At 38.1% G+C, this 20,385-nt stretch overlaps 1 protein-coding gene across 1 annotated transcript in view; it reads left to right on the forward strand.

The window, feature by feature from the left end:
- LOC142697920 (AF4/FMR2 family member 2-like) overlaps positions 1-20,385 on the forward strand; it is a gene marked incomplete at its 3' end in the record, with an annotated part of 383,807 nt that overhangs the window by 351,277 nt on the left and 12,145 nt on the right. The window contains exons 10-11 of the mRNA XM_075847722.1: positions 16,197-16,359; positions 17,133-18,143. Of these exons, the coding sequence (XP_075703837.1) occupies positions 16,197-16,359; positions 17,133-18,143 (1,174 nt within the window). The remainder of the gene's footprint in view (positions 1-16,196; positions 16,360-17,132; positions 18,144-20,385) is intronic.

The raw sequence follows: 20,385 nt of genomic DNA on the forward strand, positions 1-20,385 counted from the left end.
ACATTCTTAAAAAAAAAAATATTAAAAAAAATAGCGCACTGGTGATCACGTGAACTCCAAAAGGCCTGGATGTTCACGGAAGACAACAGTGGTGGATGATCACAGAATCCTTTCCATGGTGAAGAAAAACCCCTTCACAACATCTACCCAAGTGAAGAACACTCTCCTGGAAGTAGGCATATCAGTGTCTACCATAAAGAGAAGACTTCATATAGCAAATACAGAGGGTTCACCACAAGGTGAAAACAATTAATCAGCCTCAAAAATAGAAAGGCCAGATTAGACTTTGCCAAACAACATCTAAAGAAGCCAGCCCAGTTCTGGAACAGCATTATTTGGACAGATGAAGCTAAGATCAACCTGTACCAGAATGAAGGGAGGAAGAAAGTATGGAGAAGGCTTGGAACTGCACATGATCCAAAGCACACCACATCCTCTGTAAAACATGGCGGTATAGATGATGTGACTAAAGACAGAAGCAGCCGGATGAATTCTGAAGTGTTCGGGGATATACTTTCTGCTCAGATTCAACCAACTGCAACAATGTTGATTGGACGTCGCTTCACAGTACAGATAGACAATCACCCAAAACATACTGTGAAAGCAACCCAGGAGTTTTTAACCCCTTAAAGACACGGCCAATTTTAGACTTGAGGACAATTTTTTTGTATTTCCCTCTTTGCATCCCGACGCTCATAACTTTTAAATTTTTTTGTACGACGTAGTTTTTTGTACGACGTGTACTTTTTTTTTGCGGGACGAGTTGTACTTTATGTAGGTACCATTTTTTGGTACAAATACATTATCGTTTAATTTATATAAATGTTTATTTTGGCGAAAATGCAGAAAAAAAGCAGTTCGGCTGCAGTTTTATTATTTTATTTTTTTACACCATACACCGATCATCATAAATAATGTTATATATTTGTTGTTACGGTTGTGGCGATACCAAATATGTCTATATTATTTCAAATTTTGGGACTTATATTTATTCAACATTATTTTTTTTAAATTAATGTAACTTTTTTTTTAATCCCATAAAGTGATTTTTCATTTTGTTTAGATTTTTTAACTGGAATGTACTGGCATATATCTATATGCCAGTACATTAGCCTGTGTACAGATTGTACACCTCAGTATGCCCTAACAACAAGAAATATGGTCAGACAGCCCTGGAGTCCTTCAATGGACCCTGGGCTGTCTGGTCATGCAAATTATGGGCTTCGATGGCGTCACAGGAATTTTCTGTGACGCGATCAAAGGGCAGTCCCCCTTCTTATTTACTTTGATTGCCGTGATCAACTTTGATCGCGGCATTCAAGGGGTTAAAGGCAAAGGGAAGAGGTTTATCTTCTCTCTGCCATTAGAGCGGGGCTGCGGCTGTGTATTACAGCTGTTGCCCAGCTCCTGATCGCGTACGAATGCTCGTCCTAATGTGCGAAGTACCCGCCGCTCAGGATGAGTATTCTTGTACTGTGTCAGCAAGTGGTTAAGGCAAAGAAGTGGAATATTCTGAAATGGCCAAGTCAATCACCAGATCCCAACCCAATCGATCAAGCATTTCACTTGCTAAAGACAAAATTTAAGTCAGAAAGACCCACAAACAAGCAACAACTGAAGACAGCTGCAGTAAAGACCTGGTAAAACATCACAAAGGAGGAAAGCCAGCATTTGGTGATGTCCATGGGTTCCAGACTTCAGGCAGTCATTGCCTGCAAAGGATTCTCTACAATGTATTAAAAAAAAAACACATTTTATTTATGGTAATATTAATTTGTCCAATTACTTTTGAGCCCCTGAAATGAGGAGGCTGTGTAGAAAAATGGTTGCAATTCCTAAATGTTTCACAGGTTATTTTTGTTCAACCACTTGAATTAAACTTGAAAGTCTACACTTCAATTGCATCTCGGTTGTTTCATTTCAAATCCAATGTGGTGGCATACAAAGCCCAAATCATGACAATTGTGTCACTGTCCAAATAATTCTTGACCTAACTGTATATAGCACAGGGGTGGACACAAACAACAGTGGACCCCTATACAAGAGCAGTATATGGGTCCCTTGTTCTCCAAAATCCCTTCATATAGTTGCCCCTGTATGTACTATATCTCTACAAATTCCCCAGTAACTGGGAGTCATGAAATTCATAAGCTCAGGTCCTTACATGTAATCTAATAGAAAGTTAAAAGCTGCTTTTACGGTGGCATTGGGCCCCCCCCCCCCTACCTACTAGGTCCCTGTGCAGTGGCACAGGTCGCACATATGGTATAATGTATTGTAATATTGTGGTGTGTTTTAATATTTATTTAAGGTAACAGTAGAGTGTGGTTCATATACATTTTGTAGTCCATCCTTCTTACTTACCATAACTTATCACCAATACACCAGGAGTTAACGAAACATCCTGCTAAATGTATTTACACAGCATAGTAAACAATGCATGAACCGTGTATATGCGCCACAGATACAGAACTTGTGATGGTTGATAAAGAAAAATAATGAGCTAGAACGGGCCCTCTATTTGTGCACAGAGGAATCATTTACTTGTCATCTCTTTGGTAAGTCCTAGATTTTTAGTAAATGACATGCCAGAAGATATTTATCAAAGCAAGAAGTCACTAAAGCATGCTCTCTAATATTCCACTTTTTTTGTTAGATATTTTGTAACCTAGAGATCTGAACGCATTAAATATGTACATTTTTTTTTAGCTGCGAGTCTGCTTCATGTATCTTTCTGATGAATCTTAAAAGTACATAAGGTCTGTAGGGCAACGTTTCTAAAGTGCAAATGAGGCTCAGAGTAGAATATTGTCTGCAAGACTTTTCCAAATTATTTATATTCCTGCAGAGTATATTCTTCTAGATTCTGTGATTATAGTAAGAGGGAACTCCCCGTCTCTTCTCATGGAAAGATGTCAGACATTGTTAATCACATTACTAATCTGGCATGTTGAGTTCTACTTGTCTGATCACTTTACTTATTGAATTTATTAGCGCTTGTCATGTATGAAGGGTGATAAGATTTTCAAAATAAATTGAAGTGTTAACAGTTATTAGCTTTTGATTGCTCACTCCAAAACAGGCCTTTATTTGTGCAGACAGGGGATTGCAGTAATGGTTTATTATGGAACATAAATCCTGTAGTTGTATATGTATAAGGATTCTGGGGAAAGCTACTGCTTCAGCCAAGAACACGATGGATACCAGCTTACTGTGTGAGCAGTGACCTGCTGTCATTTCATCGTAAATGTACCAAGATTAACTGTTGAAATGACTACACTCACTATTATCTCTAATGTATGTGCTGTGTATGGCCAGTGCCCCAAGCCTAAAGGTTACACTACCAATTCATGAAGACCACAGGGCCAAGCTCTGTATCATTAAGCTTTCAGTGTAGCAAATTACTATGTCTATGGGTGGAGTGTCTCATGACTTCATGGTGACATTACTCATCCTTGTATGGGGCCCGGAGACCTCCGCTAGTGTCTAACTATAGATAGAATTATACGGGCATATATTGTTAAAGCAATAGTGGTTGCAGTTCCTCCCAAACGCTTATGCTTAGGGGGACCCACAATAATATATCATGGTAATTGTACACTATAATGATGTAATTACACTAGATCCCTGTAGAAATCTCATTTGACATACATCATAATCAAAAATATAGAAAAGGCGAATTTCCTCTGGTACCTCTACAAGTATTGTTAGAAAAGTTACATTACAACATTTATTATATTTTCACAAAAAAATTATAAAATCTTATGACTACTATCAGTTTATAAGCTAATTTGCTGTCTGCTGATAGTAGTCCCGATGTGAATCCATCTTTTCAATTAGGTAACCTGTATGTGTGCCAGCATTGAACGGAGAACTGTTTTCTTGTCCTATGTCTCAGAAAACACCTTTATGCTTATGTTCAGAGATAAGCATCTATGAGGGTGTACATAAAAAGCACAGGGCCCATAGAAAAAAGCAACGACCACTTTCCAACCAAAGAGACAAGACAAGCAAAAAAAAACATTTTGGTGACTATTGTCAGCAACTCAGTGGCTGACAGAATACAGTCTCCCACTTTGCTGCCTGCAGTCTGCAGTGGACTTACTGTTTTTGGATTGGCCTGGAGCAGAACTGTATAGAAGCAGGCAGCAACGATCATCAAAATGAAGAGGTAAAGCTACGGGGTGCGCCCCAAAAGTCAAGAGGCAGAGTCACTTTACTTATTGGCCAGCTGAGCCTCTAAGCCACAGCAGTGATGGGCAGGCTGCCTGTCTCTGTTTAGATAATTCACTGTATTTCAAAGATATATTCAATTGTGCTCCCACAACATAACAATTTTAAAGGATTCACTGGTGTGATATATGAGTAAAATATAACATTTATTTATAACTCTCTAAAAACAGGGGTACAATCACCACTGTGAAGAAGCCCCACCGTGTGTATAAAAACGTATTAAATAATAAACTCTGAGTTCTAATTCAATTGTGAACCTACTATAGCTCAGTGTTCAACAAGAATATCAATACGGAATCAGCATTTGAAAAATGGGCATAACAATAGCCTTGACCCTAATTCACACTAGAGTCCGTGATAACCGGACCGGAAGCTCCTAGTGTTGAGGTATACAAACAATGCTAGTGTTCCCAATGCTAAAAAATTCCTATTCACAACCGACCCTACGCGTTTCAATACTCATCATCAGGGGTCTGTAGCTTGGTCACTCTGGCCGGGATGCCAGCGATATTTAGTTCAGCAGCAGATATTCTGCTGTACTCCACGGAAGCATGCTCGCATAGATGTCAGCGGCATGTCTCAGAAAACACCTTTATGCTTATGTTCAGAGATAAGCATCTATGAGGGTGTACATAAAAAGCACAGGGCCCATAGCAAAAGCAACGACCACTTTCCAACCAAAGAGACAAGACAAGCAAAAAAAAACATTTTGGTGACTATTGTCAGCAACTCAGTGGCTGACAGAATACAGTCTCCCACTTTGCTGCCTGCAGTCTGCAGTGGACTTACTGTTTTTGGATTGGCCTGGAGCAGAACTGTATAGAAGCAGGCAGCAACGATCATCAAAGTGAAGAGGTAAAGCTACGGGGTGCGCCCCAAAAGTCAAGAGGCAGAGTCACTTTACTTATTGGCCAGCTGAGCCTCTAAGCCACAGCAGTGATGGGCAGGCTGCCTGTCTCTGTTTAGACTTACAGGCAGAAGGAAAATTGATGGACTGCACTCCTTGCTAAAATGTTCAGGTGCTATGAGGGTTCGGGTTTGAACACCCCACAATTTGTATGAGAAAAACAACCCAAGCACTCAAGTATAGAAATAAATTTAGAAATTGATTATTTTTAATTTTCAAGATATGAGTTATCTTGGTCTGAATGATAAATTTGTAACAGGTGTTTTTTTTTTGACGTTTCGGCCTATCCCAGGGCTTTGTCACAATCGCTTAACAGATATGCAAAAAGAAACAAAATATAAACAATAATATATACATACATATATACATATACTAAGTGGTCACTTCATGTTGGACATACATATAATATGGTAATACACTGAGGCTTACGTAAATTTGTAGAAAAGTTATGTATGCCAAAGGGAAAACGGATCGATGACATACTAACTTCAATAAGATTGATTTGCCTATTTTTTAGAGAAATTAAAATATAAATGCATGACATAAGAGCCAGAGATAATTTAGCTATATTATTCAAGAAGACAAAGCATAGATTGGTTTCATAGTGTTATACGCTGAATAAACCGGCATTGATGATACAGCATGCATAGGCCGAAACATCAAAAAAAATTGCTTGTTACAAATGTATCATTCAGACCAAGATAACTCATATCTCGAAAATTAAAAATCTTTGGAAAATTCTAAAAATATTACATTTCTAAATTAATTTCTATACTTGAGTGATTGGGTTGTTTTTCTCATAGACTTACAGGCAGGCAGCAATAAGCACCAGAAAACCCATCTGCAGGCGACTTTGTCAGTAAAATAATGATATGTCAGCAATCGATGAGGTGAGACAGGGGCTGGCGTCACACAGCCCCAGGACCATGTAGTAGCTGCTTAGTCTGCCTCCATTGGCGGTAAGCTTATTGTTAATCCTGTAGGTGTAGCATTTGAACGACTAGCGATAAAATGCTGATTGATCGTACAAATAATCGTTTATTCAAACAGAAAAATAATTGTTGGTCGTTCTGACATTGTGGTATGTAAACATGAACCATTTGTTTTACAGCAGCTATATGACAATGTTAAATGCACGACGAAACAATATATTTCTTATTATTAGGAAAACCATAACATTGTGTGTAAATACTTGTCTGTAATCGCTATTCGATCCCTTGCAGCAGTCATATAAAAGATCGCTAATACGAATATCTGCTCATGTAAATGGACCTTCAATCTGCGATACATCTGAGTCCTTTAGGCTGGGTTCACCCGTCATGGTCAAAATGCTTTTTTTTTTTACGTACACTACCGTTCAAAAGTTTAGGGTCACTTAGAAATGTCCTTATCTTTGAAAGAAAAGCACAGTTTTTTTCAATGAAGATAACATTAAATTAATCAGAAATACACTCTGTACATTGTTAATGTGGTAAATGACTATTCTAGCTGCAAACGTCTGTTTTTTAATGCAATATCTACATAGGTGTATAGAGGCCCATTTTCAGCAACCATCACTCCAGTGTTCTAATGGTACATTGTGTTTGCTAACTGTGTTAGAAGGCTAATGGATGATTAGAAAACGCTTGAAAACCCTTGTGCAATTATGTTAGCACCGCTGTAAACAGTTTTGCTGTTTAGAGGAGCTATAAAACTGACCTTCCTGTGAGCTAGTTGAGAATCTGGAGCATTACACTTGTGGGTTCGATTAAACTCTCAAAATGGCTAGAAAAAGAGAGCTTTCATGTGAAACTCGACAGTCTATTCTTGTTCTTAGAAATGAAGGCTATTCCATGCAAGAAATTGCCAAGAAACTGAAGATTTCCTACAACGGTGTGTACTATTCCCTTCAGAGGACAGCACAAACAGGCTCTAACCAGAGTAGAAAGAGAAGTGAGAGGCCCCGCTGCACAACTGAGCAACAAGACAAGTACATTAGAGTCTCTAGTTTGAGAAATAGACGCCTCACAGGTCCTCAACTGGCAGCTTCATTAAATAGTACCCACAAAACGCCAGTGTCAATGTCTACAGTGAAGAGGCGACTCCGGGATGTTGGCCTTCAGGGCAGAGTGGCAAAGAAAAAGTCATATCTGAGACTCGCTAATAAAAGGAAAAGATTAATATGGGCAAAAGCACACAGACATTGGACAGAGGAAGATTGGAAAAAAGTGTTATGGACAGACGAATCGAAGTGTGAGGTGTTTGGATCACACAGAAGAACATTTGTGAGACGCATAACAACTGAAAAGATGCTGGAAGAGTGCCTGACGCCATCTGTCAAGCATGGTGGAGGTAATGTGATGGTCTGGGGTTGCTTTGGTGCTGGTAAAGTGGGAGATTTGTACAAGGTAAAAGGGATTTTGAATAAGGAAGGCTATCACTCCATTTTGCAACGCCATGCCATACCCTCTGAACAGCGCTTGATTGGAGCTAATTTCATCCTACAACAGGACAATGACCCAAAGCACACCTCCAAATGATGCAAGATCTATTTAGGGAAGAAGCAGGCAGCTGGTATTCTATCTGTAATGGAGTGGCCAGCGCAGTCACCTGATCTCAACCAAATAGAGCTGTTGTGGGAGCAGCTTGACCGTATGGTACGCAAGAAGTACCCATCAAGCCAATCCAACTTGTGGGAGGGGCTTCTGGAAGCATGGGGTGAAATTTCTCCCGATTACCTCAGCAAATTAACAGCTAGAATGCCAAAGGTCTGCAATGCTGGAATTGCTGCAAATGGAGCATTCTTTGACAAAAGCAAAGTTTGAAGGAGAAAATTATTATTTCAAATAAAAATCATTATTTCCAACCTTGTCAATGTCTTGACTATATTTTCTAGTCATTTTGCAACTAATTTGTTAAATATAAGTGTGAGTTTTCATGGAAAACACAAGATTGTCTGGGTGACCCCAAACTTTTGAACGGTAGTGTAAACCGCGGCAAAACCGCGCTGTTTTGCAGGGATTTTACGTGAAAACCCAGCTTAAGTGTTGTAAATTAAAATTATTCAGTTGTCATATAAAGTATTCCGTTAATATTTTGCCCTCAATTAGTAATAGTTTATGCATTATACATGTGTCAGGTGTTTCTTTTATGGTGCCGGTGCTAATTGCTTCTTGTTCAATGTCCCTGAATATGAAAACACTAGGCAATCTAACTAATTGGGATCACTGATAACACTGAATAGCTGCACAGCTGAAAAATTTAGTAGTTCTGTGTGATTATTCAATACTAATGAGAACCAATATATTCTCTGCCATATGCCCCTATAGACACATAAAGTTCCACAGAATAAATAAACGACATAGGATGCACAATGAATGTCAAGAAAAACCTATGACTTAACATTCAAATGCTGCAATGTATCATAGCTAGAAGACATTGATCCCACACTGACCCATGACACAACTTTGTGTTTCTCATCAAGCCAAAAATCTTACTCTAAATCTCTAATTTGATATGGTCAAAAAAAGATTTGTATTATGTTCCTATAAATCGAAAAAAAATTCAAAAATGAATGTAACTTTTGTTTGATATTCTACTTATAGGTCCAAATTCTGTCAAAGCTCCATTTTTTCTGATATGACAGCTCCAGATCCCCTGATTCCCTTCACATAGGCAAATATTTAAAGTGGAGATCAGTGTCACCATACGTAGGCTGATGGTAATGCAGTTTGCATGACCGATAAATCCATGTTTAACTGTCCCAAATGCTGCCATGGCAAGTGCCATGGGGCTGTCCCTTCATGTGCAGTGATCTGGCATCTCTACACTGGACACATCTCCCCTCTGCTCTGAGTTACTGATTTAGTGTCCAATCAGGAGAGAACATGGGGCACTTATAATCATGGCACCAGGGGCATTAAAACGTGGATTAAAGTCTACATGAGCATCACCCCACGTATGGTTACAGCGCTCTCCCCGTCCTCTATATAGCACTGTCAGCACTTCTGATGGGTCAAAACTGCTGATGGATTCCCTTTCAACTATAAAATTCTGGCTGCTTTAGCAGGTAGGGCTGAGAAAATTACCTAAGATTTATTATTGAGTTCTACTGGAGCTGTATAAATCGATCCTCAGTGAGCTCCCCCTAGTGGTCCCCGCTTCAGGCTATCATTTCAATAAGCATTTTTTCTGCTCAATATCAGAGAAATAGAGCTCTGACCCCTGTAAAAATATATCCGAAAATTAATCACATTGTTACTTTGGTCTTAGTGCCTTGCACTTTTTATTCTGTGTTCTTCTAGTGGTTAGAATACAAATGATAACTTCTATATTTGAAGAAGCTCTATTGAAAGAGAAAGACCGGGCAAAACATTATTCTGTAGAATAATTGATTAGAAGTGAGACATACAGTAGAAGACAGTAAGGAAGAAGGAAGTCACTATATTGATAACACTTTGTTGGAGGTCAAAGAGTTTCTGCACTCTTCAGAGGACTCTGACCCTTACATTTGTGAAATCATTGGGGGATCCCAGTTCTCGGACCCAAACCATTGTCATCTTCTGACACATTTATATTACATATCAAAATGTGAATCTGATCCAATGTCCCATTTAGCAGTCTGACACTTCATTGTATATGTGTATAATGAAGAAACAATAATAGTTATGTTTTACTGTGAAAAGCCAAGTTCTCACATTTTTTACATCATTTAGTTGGTACTGGCTTGATAGACAGGTGCTATAGTACTCCTATATGAATGATGTACACGCAGCCTCAGAATCAGACCTGTTTGATATTCACACAAGCAGTGTTTTAAAAAACATGTGAATTCTGCGATTCCCCATTTTCAGAGAGTCCACAATAACCTATAATGAGCGACACCTGGGCTTACCTCAATTATTGAGCCACTCTGAACAACAGAGAAGAGGGTGCGAAGATTCCCCCAATAATAGATTACATTAGAGCCTGTCGTAATTGAATTCAGAGACGAAAAAAAGCAAGAGCCTAGAATTTTCTCAAAAGGAACAGCCACACTAGAAATGACGGAACAGCCAACTGCTCGAAGCCAGGGAGCCAAATTGCAGTCAAAACTATTGGCAAGTGAATTTTCTTGATTATTTCAGTAATTGAATATCTGTTAAGCATTATCTGCAATTTTACCAGCAGAGTTTATTTATTTATTGTACATAAGGCTGTCAGTATAACAGACATTATTAGATTCCTCTGGTTCTTACGCTGCCGCTGGAAAGATTAAATGAATATTTCAATATTAATGTTCTCTTATTTACATGAGAAAAGCGGCAATGTTGTACATAGAACACCCAAACTTTATCTTCCTACATACAAGGGATTGTGTATCCAGCTGTCAAGTACCAGCATTGAAATTTGAATGATTGTGATTTTTTACGGACATTTCAATAGAAACCTTTATTATGGCAATTATACCTACTAAACATTTATTAAAGGGGTGTCTCATGAAGACAAGCCCTTCAATTTAAAAAATGCCACCCGGTCATCAGCCCATTGCAGTAAGTCAGGCTCCTGGAACCTGCGGCAATCAGCTCACAATGCTGGGGAAGTAATGTAGCATTCCTAGTATTCATTCTAGCTAATGAACGACTATGTAATATATGCTCAGGGTGCGTCCACCAAAGCAGGAGCCACAATTACTGAGCAGCTTTCTGCTCTGACTAAAACAGTGGGTAGTAAGTGGAGGACCCTTCTCTATGACGTTCATATACAATAATAGTGCACTCGCCGCTTCCAATTTCTCTCTACTACTGGAAATGCCTGAAAAAGGGCGTTAATACATGCAAAACGTTGTTTATTAAACGCTGTGCCATTGTATACATTGGCAATGTGTTATTTCTAATAAAAATACTAATTGCATCAGAAATACATTGAGTGCTGACTCTATTTCTTGACTACAATATCTGGACCCACGGTAGTGAGATGTGCACCAATAGATCATCGAGACGTGCTGTCGTCCACCGCTGCTGTGTTGTTGATAGATCATATGGACAGAGGTTGCCTTGATGAGACAACTCCTTTAAGGCTCAATTTGATGGTGGAGGGGTAAGAGGAACACCACCACAAACATTAATGTGGGACTTCTCTCTCCTTAGTGAGCTATGCCTTACAATCATCAGTGTGAAGAGGTTCACATGTTAATTTTTACACTCCTCAAAACTTATCGAAGCAGGAAGTATCCCTTGAAAAATCCCAAAGCTTCTAAACTGTCCCCTACTGAAAACATGATTACAGTACGGGACAGTTGTCCCACAGCGAGGCTGTGACACCTAGTATTATAGATAACTATGATGCTAGGACCCGGCTCCCTGCAGTGTGTTCGGACCGGGAAATGCGGCCGACGTACGGAGCGTATATCACGGACCAAACACACTTGTGTGTGGGAGACCTTGGCAGAATAAATTGAACCCTCAGTTTTATAGATTTCCTAACCTAAAGAGCCCTGTTTGTTGACAGGTTGTTTTAAAATCACTACTATCAATACATAAAGAAACACAAAAAAAAACAAAAACACAAAAAAGGCAGCACATTCAGTAGTAGGTGTTAGAAAAGAAAGGGCTTTATTAGCCCAAATGCAATGTTTCGGCTCAAAAACCTAGAGCCTTTCTCAAGCATCAATACATAGATAGCAGAGCTAAATCTATTATTGAAGAGTTTATTTTGTGCACCATAGTAACTCGGATAAGATCAAAAAATAAAATCACAGATAATAATTGCAATACAAAAATGAGTTGTGCCAAATGGCAAACTCACCTGTACTACTCTGATGAGTCTATCTGTATTTGGAAGAAAATTATGCAATGCAGCAATAAATATGGCACAAATTTTCTGATGTACTTGCGCGATTTTGGTAGTAGACAGATTGATATATTTAAGTCAGTTGTACTTAGTTGTAACTATTAAGGTAATAATAGTTAAAAACGAATAAGATTCTCTACTTAACAGATTGCTTTGGGTTTTATGTTGCTAATGTGTCAAATCAATTTTGTGTTTTTTGTATCCTGTGTATTGATTTAATTGGAAAATAAAGCATATTTTATGCAAACCTAATAATCTCAGGCAGTACATATTTTATTATATTTAGTCTTCCAGGTGCGGAAACTATAAGACATCTAACAGTCACACCTGGTGTTTAGAAATACATGTGCAGTTCTAAAACCTAATTGTCTTTGCCGCGTTGCGACTCACACTGAATAAAACAACAGTAGATGTTGAAAGGAGAAATAACTAGTTCAACAAGGATTAAAAGCCAATACATTAATCCTCCAACATCTTTAGGGTAGAATTAAATGCACAAAAATCAATGTGATTGTTGTAGCTCTGATAAGTAGTTAGTCGCAATTACTTTGGAAGCCAGTTTGTATTAACAAGTGCAAATTTGCAATCAGATGAATATCCTCTTAGTGGCTGGTGTTATTCACATCTTACAGCTCAAGTAACAGTTGCTGAAGAGGCCGTTGCGCTACTATGAACCAATTTGGGAACTGCTCAGGAGGACTTGTTTGGTCAGGACTTGTCAAGTGCACTCAAGCTTAGAGTCAGGGCTATCTCAAAAAAATCTTTCCAACTTTGTAATAATTATTTTTATCTTAATTATGACCATTATTGTCCATGTACGTCAATATGAATCCCTAAAAAAATATACCGTTATATGAAAAAAAAAAAAATACTCCTAACAGCGTCATAGTTCCAAAACACCTTACTATGACTCTTTGTGGTAAGAAAACATACTTTTACATTTTTTCGGCTAGTGTTCTACTCTCACGGGGTAAATTATTATTATTATTGAAGAGGCTGGCTCATGAAAACAACCCCTGTGCACATGCCCTATTAGGAAATATAGACATCATAGAGGGACTCCACCGCTCGGGATCCCCGTCAATGAGCCTGAACGGATAGCCGCTTTAAACGAGTGTCTTCTGTTCTGGTGGAGTCGAGTCACCTTGTATTACTAGGACCATATAATACTAAATTTCTATTTCAGCGACCACTGCAGGGGACATGCCTGAGTGAGGGTGCTGGGAGCAGGACTTTGGGCGATCATTTGTTCGCCTCAGGGGCCGCATTTTGAAAGGGGTTGTTTCTGATGAGACAACTCAAAGTACCCTATTGTAGGCTCCATTTCAAGCTGTAGATTGTACAGCCAGTCAACTGGGATGTTTGGCCATTGTTTTCCAAGTGTTCTAGTAGAGCAGAACCATCATTTATTTTGCCTAGGTATTCTAGAAGGACAGAACTGCAGGATGGCAAGAATGTTGAGACAGGCTTGTGTTATTATATTTACCTATACTATTTCAATGGGAATATCCAGTTTTTTAGGGAATAGTAGAGACAATGCAGACAGAGAGCGTAAGGTTTTTTGACAAAGCCACCCCTCTTTTGTGATAACAGTTATTTCATAAGGACTCTGTATCTCTGTCTGAAACTTTCAACGAAACAAATCATTTTGTTCTCCAGATACAGTTTTGACACTTAACCAGTCCATTGGTTGGGTGTCTCATGACTTTATGGTGACTTTCTCAAAGTTGTATTGGACCCAGAGACCTCCACTGGTGTTAGGATGAGGAATTCTAGAGGCAAAAATAATAGTACCAGCATTGTAGAAATAGTGATTGCTGTTGCTCCTAAACCCATATGCCCTGATAGACCCACAGGTTCCTCTTCTATCTAAGAGAAGAGGATCACTATAGTAGATACACATCAGTTAGTGAGATTGATGTTCTTGTATTTAAATAGTGCCTGACAAAGCACCTCTTGTGTATGATAGCAAAGATGGTGTCTTGCTAATCTCAAGTCTCTGTGATCCCCTCCTCGAAGCACGCAGACATCTAGACAACATACGTTCATCTGCCTCCAGAGGAAATAAGTCAGTTTGCAAACAAAATAGGCACAATGACAATGCCATGGGCACAGCAGTGCCTCGGTTTTGCACATTTAAAAATAACCTTCACTGTTTCCATCGACCAAGACATAATACAGAACATCATATACCTTTAACTTTTATTTTTTTACTTACCATGGGTCTAATTGTAACATATTTTGCTCTGCAAGACCTGATCCGAACAAGTCAAATTCGCTCAAAATAGATCATCTTATAAATATTTAATGGGCTTAGTTCCACTGTATTTATCAGAAATGCTTGTCATTTCCAATAAGTATTTAATGCTGCAAGATTGACATGTTTGACAGTATCCCAGAGAATTTATAGCAAGTTGTAGTGATTAAAATGTAAGAAACTGTTACCTTCTGTTCCATTCATTCAAATATTGAATCATGGAAGCTTTACATGTAAATGGTGTGTGACCATTAATAATTCAATGCAAAGTATTCCTGAGATTTTACTTACTGTGTATCAGAAATCAGGATGTTTATTATAAAGCAATTATGAAATATAGAAAGTGACATATGTAATAATACAATATGAGATTATTTCTTATTACTGTACCTTGCTGTAAATGCAGTTCTAAATATAAAAACCATAAATAATTCACATGGTCTACATTATTGTGTATGAGAAATAGAAGAGTTTCCAAGTTGTTATACTGTGTTTGTTTATAAGGCTGAATATGACACTTGACTTCCTCCTATAGGCATGGTCATTCTCATTAGGACTGTTCACATCTACATTGAAGGCAGCATTTGGAGCCTTCATCCATAGATTCCATCACATTTTAAGCAACGCTATTTTTTACAGCGAAACGACAGACACCATGACTGAACTCGAGTCGGTGGGGGTCTGTCGGAAGCTGTTAGTGTCTGTCATGTGACAAATTTGTCACAGATTGCATTCCGTTTTTCTTCTCCTATGATGGAACAGAAAAAGAGAATTCACAGTGTAGATGTGAACTCAGCCTTAATTGTATTTGCGTTATGTTACATCAAAGTATGTTATGGTTTATGCTTCAGTGATGTCACTAGTTTCTTGTAAAATCAAGGGAAAAATTAAAATATTAGAAGTATATGATGGAATTGCACAATATCCAATTTCCCTAATATTTAAATATAGGTTTGCCTTTGGTTCACCAAAGTTTAACTTACACTATAAATGTAAGTATTATCTCATATGTTTCTTGCTTCAGTCCATGTTTCTTTTTAAAGGGTAACTAAACTAAAGGGTCCGAGCACCGAGACCCCCACCAATAACTGAAACGAAGCGGCATAAGAGCTTGTATGAGCGCTGAGCCGCTTTGTTTCTGTTTTCTTGAAAAGCCGATTTAGCGGTGTACGGGCTCAATAGAATGTCTATGGGGCCGTACACCGCTATATCGGCTTTCCCAGAAAACAGAAACAAAGCGGCTCAGCGCTCACACAAGCGCTTCTGCCGCTTTGTTTTAGCAATCGGTGGGGGTCACTATGACATGTCAGAGGTTTGTTGAATGTTTAGTTACCCTTTAAATTAAAACGCATTAAAATTAAAACTCTGGGCACATTTTCATAATTAGGAAGATTTAACATACCAGGGCCATTTATTCTTTCACTCTGGTCCTCCAAATGCACGTTCCCGAGGTGCTTTGTACACTATAGTTCCTTGACACCACAGATAATAACAACTAATGCTACAGGTTACTGGGCTGTGCAGAAGAAGTTTCCAAAACAATGTCCCGGTCTCTGACATCACACATTACTCTGCAGCTATTGGCTCAAGCATCCCAACACAGACTTCCTTCTCCGCCCACCTTCTGCATATATTACTATTAATACTGAGAGCTCTCTGCTACCTTTCAGTGGCTTCTTCCTGCACTTGAACCAGAAAGCCAACTTTCTTCCAATGAAGGAATCATGGATGTGAAAAATCTGTTTGCAACTCTTTTTCAAGACCTCAAATACACACTCACAAATCACTGGGTGAGCTCACCATCAAAGTTGATTATATTTGATGGTTTTGTTCTGAATAGTGTAAGGATTATATAAGATATTTAAAAAAAAATAGAAGAAGGTGTCTTGCAAAATTCTTTCTCACTGTAACATTTTTAATATACATTTTGAGGAAATTTAAAAAAAATCACTTGCTCTAAGATTCATGTTAGCTCTTTGTGTTTTTCAGTGGCCTTCCCTTGCCAACAGTTCATGGTGCCAACCTGGTAAATTCAAGTGGAGGTTCTGGCAGTTCCAGTGAATCTGAAACCAGCTCTGAATCTGATTCTGATAGCGAGAGCAGCTCTAGTGACAGTGAATGTAATGAAAAAAAACGTAATGTAACTCCAGAGGTAATATTATGTACTGTAATGCTTGTTTTTCAGAAGTTGTTTCTGTGGCAGTTAGTTTATTCATCATGCATTGTGCAGATGATAATTTATAGTGCTAAAGGGGCACCCAACTAGGATATGCCATAAATGTCTCATTGGTAAAGGTCCCACGACTGGAATCTCCACATTTCAGGAGAATGGGGATCCTGCGACCTCGCACCTGGCATGGCTGGTTCTATAACTTCCATAGACAATAAGCTGGTTCTCCCCTGCTTCTCTTTCCCTATGCAAGCAGGTGCCGCAACAGGATACTACTAATCCCTACCAGGGCATATTGCTCTAATAGAGGAGAGTCCCCAGTTTGGTACTCATGGGTTGTATGGATGTTATCTAATGTTCTTTAAATAAAAGCAGTAATAGTTCAAAATTAGATTCTATTTTTTCATTTAATTTTGTGTATCTAGCTTACCTTATTGCTGCATTTGCTTTAAGTATAGTTCTGCGTATATGGTATACAAAAAATGTGAGATCTGTTTGCTTAGTATTCAACAGAGATTACATTAAATTAACATTAAAAAAATGTATCATTTGATGGGATTATTTAGCATTTTTACTTTGTTAGATTTTAGATTTCTCCGGGGCACTGCTTTAAATTAACAAAAGGGTCCAATGTGCTTGCTAATTAGCCATTTCTATAAATAAACTAGAATGTTTTGAGAAAATTTATAAAATTTATTTAAAGGAATTTGTTATACATTCCTCTTGGAACAATATTTTCTTGGTTTTCCTTACAGCCGGAACCCCCATCAACAAACAAATGGCAGCTGGATAAATGGTTAAATAAAGTCAATCCACATAATAAAACAATAATTATCAACCAAATTGATGTGCATTCCGATAATAATTCTGCACCCCAGAATAACCAACAGATTGAAGAAGAAAATAAAAGGGAACTTAGTAGTGTTAGCTCTCAATCAGACTCCCTTCCCAAAGATAAAGAGCTCTTGAGTCCAGTTAGAGAGAAAAACAAACCAAGGGTTCCCCAAAAACCTCCAGAGCCAAAACCCTCGAAACAAAAGTCACCAGCTCTTAATGAACCCACTCCACAAAGAGCTGTAGCTAAGAAACAACCAAAAAAGGTTGAAAGAACATCAAGTGCCGAGGACTACTCTTGGAATAAACCAAACCCCACCAGCAGCACTCCCAAAGAAAAAGATGTACGAGAAAACCCAGAGCTACCAAAAGCAAGGACAAAAGCCACTGTTGCTAAAACTGCTCCAAGAAAGGAGCAAAGGACTTGCACAGGTAGTGCATCAGACAAAAAGAAAGCAAGAGGGGCAAGTAAAATAGTCCCTAAGTCTAGGGAGTTTATTGAAACTGATTCAGCGTCAGATTCAAACACTGATCAAGAAGAAGTCCTTCAAGTCAAACTTTCAAAGGCATGCACTGGTCCTACAAATTTGGTTAAGCCAAAAGACTGTAGCAGCAACATCTTAAGTGTCAGCAGCTTAACCAGCAATAGCAGCAGTATTTCACTTGATCAAACTCATAATGATCTGGAGGAACCATTTTCTCCTCTTCCTGTGGTTCAAAATGAACTTTTATCACCACTGAGGGAATTTGAAGAGATTAAGTCTTTATGGGTGAAAATAGATCTCAGTCTGCTATCCAGAATACCAGGTCAAGAGACTTTTGAGAATGAGGTCTTAAAGAATGAAACCAGAGACCAAGGTTTCAAACACAAGCCTCAAACACCAGCCGCAGCCACTGAGAAAAACTCCACAAAATCCAGAAGAAAGCACAAGGTGAGTTCATGATACCGAAGGATTCCTTCGGATTGAGTGTTACGTTCAGATCACAGTCATGTTAAAGATCTGTATCCATTGTGCTAGGAACTATTTAAAAATTTCCATACAAATTATTTTATACATATGCCGTTTTAAAATGTTTTCCTTTATTTCACTTTTTATTGTTGTCTATGATTCTATTTATATACTCTGTCAACAAAATGATCTTTTTTCTATGTCTTTGGAGCAATCATTATAGAAATATATGATAAATATTAGAGATGGGCAGATTTCCCAAAATTTATTTCGGGTCCGATTCGATTCAGTATATTTTATATTAGCTGCTAATCACAGCACTTTGATGGGAATACCGCTATAATATATTGTTGTTTTTTTCTAAAACTAGAAATATTAAAAAATGGTTCAGATTTGGAAGTTTCTTATACAAAATATGAACACATATATTAAAATAATTAATATTAATAAAGTCACTCCTAATTGCAGTAATCGTAATCTATAGATAGGGGAGGATGTCAATGGTAATCCTCTTTGAAATTACTGTCTATAGTCTTTGGCTGTGGTCTCCAACCTGTGGCTCTCCAGCTGTTGCAAAACTACAACTCCAAGCATGCCCCAACTGCAGCAGGAAGTTGTAATTTTGCAACATCTGCAGAGCCACAAGTTTGAGGCCTCTGGTCTATTGTCTACAATTTTAAATTATTCATAATATTTTAGTAAATATAGAAAATAAAATTCTAGATAGGATGAAAAATAAAAATCAATGTCAATCCTAATTGACCATATTGTTCAATAATAACCCAACCAGGGTTAAATAATCGTAATCTAGTAATATTATAATTTGTGCATTATTTGTTAGCAAGAATACATATAATAATTTACTATAACAACAATAATATAACCCTACATTTGCTATACCTGAATCTCTTTTTATGTCTATGCAGCAATTCTTACAATTCAGTTCGCTTTACTCATTTATTGGCTGCTGAAAATAATGGACATATAACTGTACATTAAAAGAATACTACAACTGTACAGTAATATAGTTCTGTGTTTTAGTTTAAAATATAATGGTAATGATGAATATATGGGGACTGTAACCTGTTAAGCGCAGTAGAGTCATTAGTTCAATGTACTCCTAAGTGACTATTTCTATAGGTCTCAATTCTGGTGCTGACAGTATGCCAGTGCCCCCAAACAGTATGTTTCCAGTAGATTATATAGATGTTATGTGTTTCATTACATGGCTCATAAGGGAGAGCTGACCTACATACACCAAAAGAAGGTCAAAACTGTTGAAGAGACTCATTAAATCCCATTAGTTAAATGGAATATATTCTTCATCCACTCTTCTGTAGCACTTTGAAAGGAGATCTCTTAAACCCGTGACCCACTGAAGGCTAAATTACAGTACTTCTGTACTTGCAATGTGAAAGTTATTATTACGTCTAAATTCTGAGCACCATTTTACTAATATGTGACTACTGTGGAGTACTGAGGCCATTGCTGTGTATCACTCTTCATGATTAAAAGAGGGGTTCAAGCAGTCACATCTTGTTAAGTTCCATAACTTTTACAGGCCACAGCTAGCCTAAAACCATATGAGGATTTTGTTTTTACTCTATATCCTTCAAATACAAATTTAGGTCGGAAATTAATACATATATTAAATAAGCTTTTCTGCAAAGTTGAATGCTATAAATAATGTACTGGGAAGACTTATAGAAATAATAAGTACTTCTGCAGTAAAATAAAAAAAATGGTAAAAGTCCACAGAATGATATTTAACATATAAAATAAAGATTTGTATATGTTAAAAAAGGTAATGCTTGTCTGTTCTGATACCATCAGTAAAGAGCTAGACTGCAGCCCAATACCACACGTTAAGGCTATGTTCACACAGGGCGGATAAGCTGCGTAAAACTACACAGCATATCTGCCCTGTGCACCACAGGGAATTCTGGCCGAAAAACCGTAGTGTCCGTTGTGAAAAAAAAAAGATACTCACCATGGCGACGCGACCCTCCGATGTCCTGATGTTTTGCAGCCCTGGGATGACGTTTCATCCCATGTGACCGCTGCAGCCTGTGATTGGCTGCAGCGGTCACATGGGATGAAACATCATCTCAGTAGGCTGGCCTGGACGAAGAAACACAGAATTCTGGTTAAAGAGGCTCTGTCACCAGATTTTGCAAGCCCTATCTGATATTGCAGTAGATAGGCGCTGCAATGTAGATTACAG

The sequence above is a fragment of the Rhinoderma darwinii genome (genome assembly GCF_050947455.1).
Source record: "Rhinoderma darwinii isolate aRhiDar2 chromosome 8 unlocalized genomic scaffold, aRhiDar2.hap1 SUPER_8_unloc_3, whole genome shotgun sequence".
NCBI lineage: Eukaryota > Metazoa > Chordata > Amphibia > Anura > Rhinodermatidae > Rhinoderma > Rhinoderma darwinii.